The sequence below is a fragment of the Pteropus vampyrus genome, unplaced genomic scaffold (assembly GCF_000151845.1).
Source record: "Pteropus vampyrus isolate Shadow unplaced genomic scaffold, Pvam_2.0 Scaffold167, whole genome shotgun sequence".
NCBI classification, from domain to species: Eukaryota; Metazoa; Chordata; class Mammalia; order Chiroptera; family Pteropodidae; genus Pteropus; species Pteropus vampyrus.
Window position 1 is genome coordinate 617,012 of NW_011888948.1, and position 2,748 is coordinate 619,759.

The following is a 2,748-nucleotide window of genomic DNA, read 5'->3' on the forward strand; positions in this document are numbered from 1 at the left end:
ATAAGTTTAGGACCTAGGAGAATATCCACAGACAACCTTTTGCTGAATAGAAAAGAAAGGAATGTATTTTGAAAAGTTAAAAAAAACTCCTATAGTTAAGTATTTATTTCATGAGCAAATAGAGGAACAGGGCAGTTTATAATTATTTATGAACTTCTGGTAGAAGTTCAACCATCCACGAGACAGACTATCATAAATACAGTCACATCCATTACTATATCATTTACATTTTAATCAAGACAGTCTCTTAATTTGGTGCTTTTTTATTCTGACTTCTCCATTCATTGCCTTCCTTTTAGAACAAAATGTGCATGTCTTCAAATGACAGCAAGGAATGCTGAGGCTTGCCCCTTGTCAAGTGATAAAATAGCCATTGGCTATACATATAAAAGACTACAAAGACACATACCTACTGGGTAAGGTACCTTGAGGATTTGTTGTAGAGTTTTTGTGTCTTTAAAAGTGGGTACTTTATTATTGTGGCCTACAGTCTTACAGATGTTGTGAAATCTTAATTTTTCATACCAAATATCTAAAGGAATTAGAAAAAAACAAACCTGTATATTGTTCTTAGAAATGGAAGTCAGAGAGCACACATGTATCGTGCAGAGTGTACTTGAACACTCATTTGCTTTGAGCCTGCCTCTATACCTCTAGGGTTAGCCTACTTGGGGCAGCGATTTCTCCATTAAGAAATACTCTGTGCAAAGGTTATCTAAGAATTGGGAATTTTTAACCTTTCAAGGATGTTATTATTAAAAAATAAACATTTTTCTTCCTAGACATTACCTTCTCAGATATTTCCTTCTGAGACATTCCTAGACATTTTAAAAGAGCTGATATTTACTATGCGCCATATATTGTCTCAAGTACCTCGTTAATGTTGGCTCACTTAATCTTCATGAAACAACCCTATGAGGGTGGGTATATAGTCCCCATTTTAAAAATGGAAAATTAAAGCACAGAGAGGTTAAATAACTCATCCAGGATCACACAGCTAGTAAATTTTAGACCTGTAATAGGAACCCAGGTAGTCTAGCTCTTGGAGCCTTCCTTCACATTTAGTCTGCCTCCTTCAGTAATTATTAGTGAGGTAGCAATATAAATTGCTTTTGGTTTTAATTTAGGATGCCTGATTGATTTTCTCTCACATATTTTATTGACAGTATTTATGAATGCAGCCTGTTGTGCAAGTGTAATCGACGAATGTGTCAAAACCGAGTTGTCCAGCATGGACCTCAAGTGAGGCTGCAGGTGTTCAGAACTGAGAAGAAGGGATGGGGGGTACGCTGCCTAGATGACATTGACAGAGGGACATTTGTTTGCATTTATTCAGGTAAAGCAAAGGTTTATTTTCAAATTACTGTATAGTAAGATCTACCTTTCTGAATCTCCATTTTACTAGTCAGGCTACTGAAACCTTATAGCAAGGACAAGAGCAACAATATATAGGAGCATCAGAGGAAGGAAAGTGACTGGGGAATTGAGTACTGAAGGGATGAAATGCCTTAGAGAGATACTAGATGGTCCTTAAAGTAAGCTCAAAGATAAAACTTGAGTTATTGTGTAAAGCACTTTTTTTTTTCTCCATGGCTTTGGGGTAAGATAAGAAAACTTTTTAAATAGAAAAACTAAATGACTGACTTGCTAAGGTAAAAATTATCAATCAAAGACTACTTTGTTTACTGTTTTGAGCTATTAGAATTTAATGTTAATTTTGTAATAAAACCTGCATGTGGTGATCATTCAGGCCATGACTTTAGGCCTTTAGGCAGCAGCTCACTCCATTTCAGAGACTCTACAGAGTTTCTCACATTCTAAGCAAAACTTCTCAACCACTGTGTTGTACAGTTACTGATTCTTTGGGGCCACAGCCCCCAGTCCAGACTTGTCATTCTCCAAAATTCTTGAACATTTACCCCAGAGTTAAAATCCTCTCTCCGTGTGCACCAGGAAATGAGAAAGGCTGGGGAAACACAGCTCCGGATCCAGTCTAGAGGAAATGTGCTGGACTGAGCCTCTGCAGCTAGGCAGCAGGGATCAGAGCAACCTCATCTGAATTTCCAGATTCACTTCAGTGAGGGCAAGAATTAATCAGAACTCAGAATAGTCACACTAGGATCCCCACCACATACCACTCACAGACACATATACTACACAGCTTGCCTAGACATTCATCTCTCATATTTCTCAAAAACTGTGATGAAATGCCACTATTTGGCATTTCAGCTACCTCTAAAATGCCAAATAGTGTCCAGAGAATATCATTGGCTTTATCTGCATTGCTAGAAAAGGTAACTAAGGTAGCTCTCTGATCCAGTTGGTAATTATAATTTCGAGTTCCTTGGAAAAAAATGCATAGACTTTAGACTAAGATTTTAATGTTACACTAGGACTTAATATGAGAACAATAGGCACATATCACCACAGATTTAAGTAGGTCACTTTATAAAAAGAGTATTGGTTTTAAATGATAAAGGATATTTAAGACACAAACTGCGATTTTAAGACCAGAGTTCATCTCTTAATTTTCTAGAATGCTTTCTGATCTATATTTTTATTTTGTATCATTGTAGCTAACTCTCTTCTAAGTTATACCAAAACAAAAGAGTGCTTTTTTAAAACACCCTATATTTTTTAATGTACTGGAAGATATGAACTCTCTTACTGGTCCTTTATTTTTTCTTGCAGTAGTGTTCTAAGATGACTTAATGTGTTTATCTTCATTCTAGAAATAAGGTCCTCACA

General features: G+C 36.3%; 1 protein-coding gene across 13 annotated transcripts in view; it reads left to right on the forward strand.

The window, feature by feature from the left end:
• The window catches only part of LOC105298868 (histone-lysine N-methyltransferase SETDB2), a 102,847-nt gene that overhangs the window by 45,168 nt on the left and 54,931 nt on the right, over window positions 1-2,748 (forward strand). For all 13 annotated transcript variants that reach the window (XR_002782819.1, XM_023536702.1, XM_023536696.1 and 10 more), the window contains 2 exons: window positions 300-416; window positions 1,167-1,336. Coding sequence is in view for 12 of the 13 variants with exons in the window: in XM_023536702.1 (XP_023392470.1) it covers window positions 300-416; window positions 1,167-1,336 (287 nt within the window). In the remaining variant the exon portion in view is untranslated. The remainder of the gene's footprint in view (window positions 1-299; window positions 417-1,166; window positions 1,337-2,748) is intronic.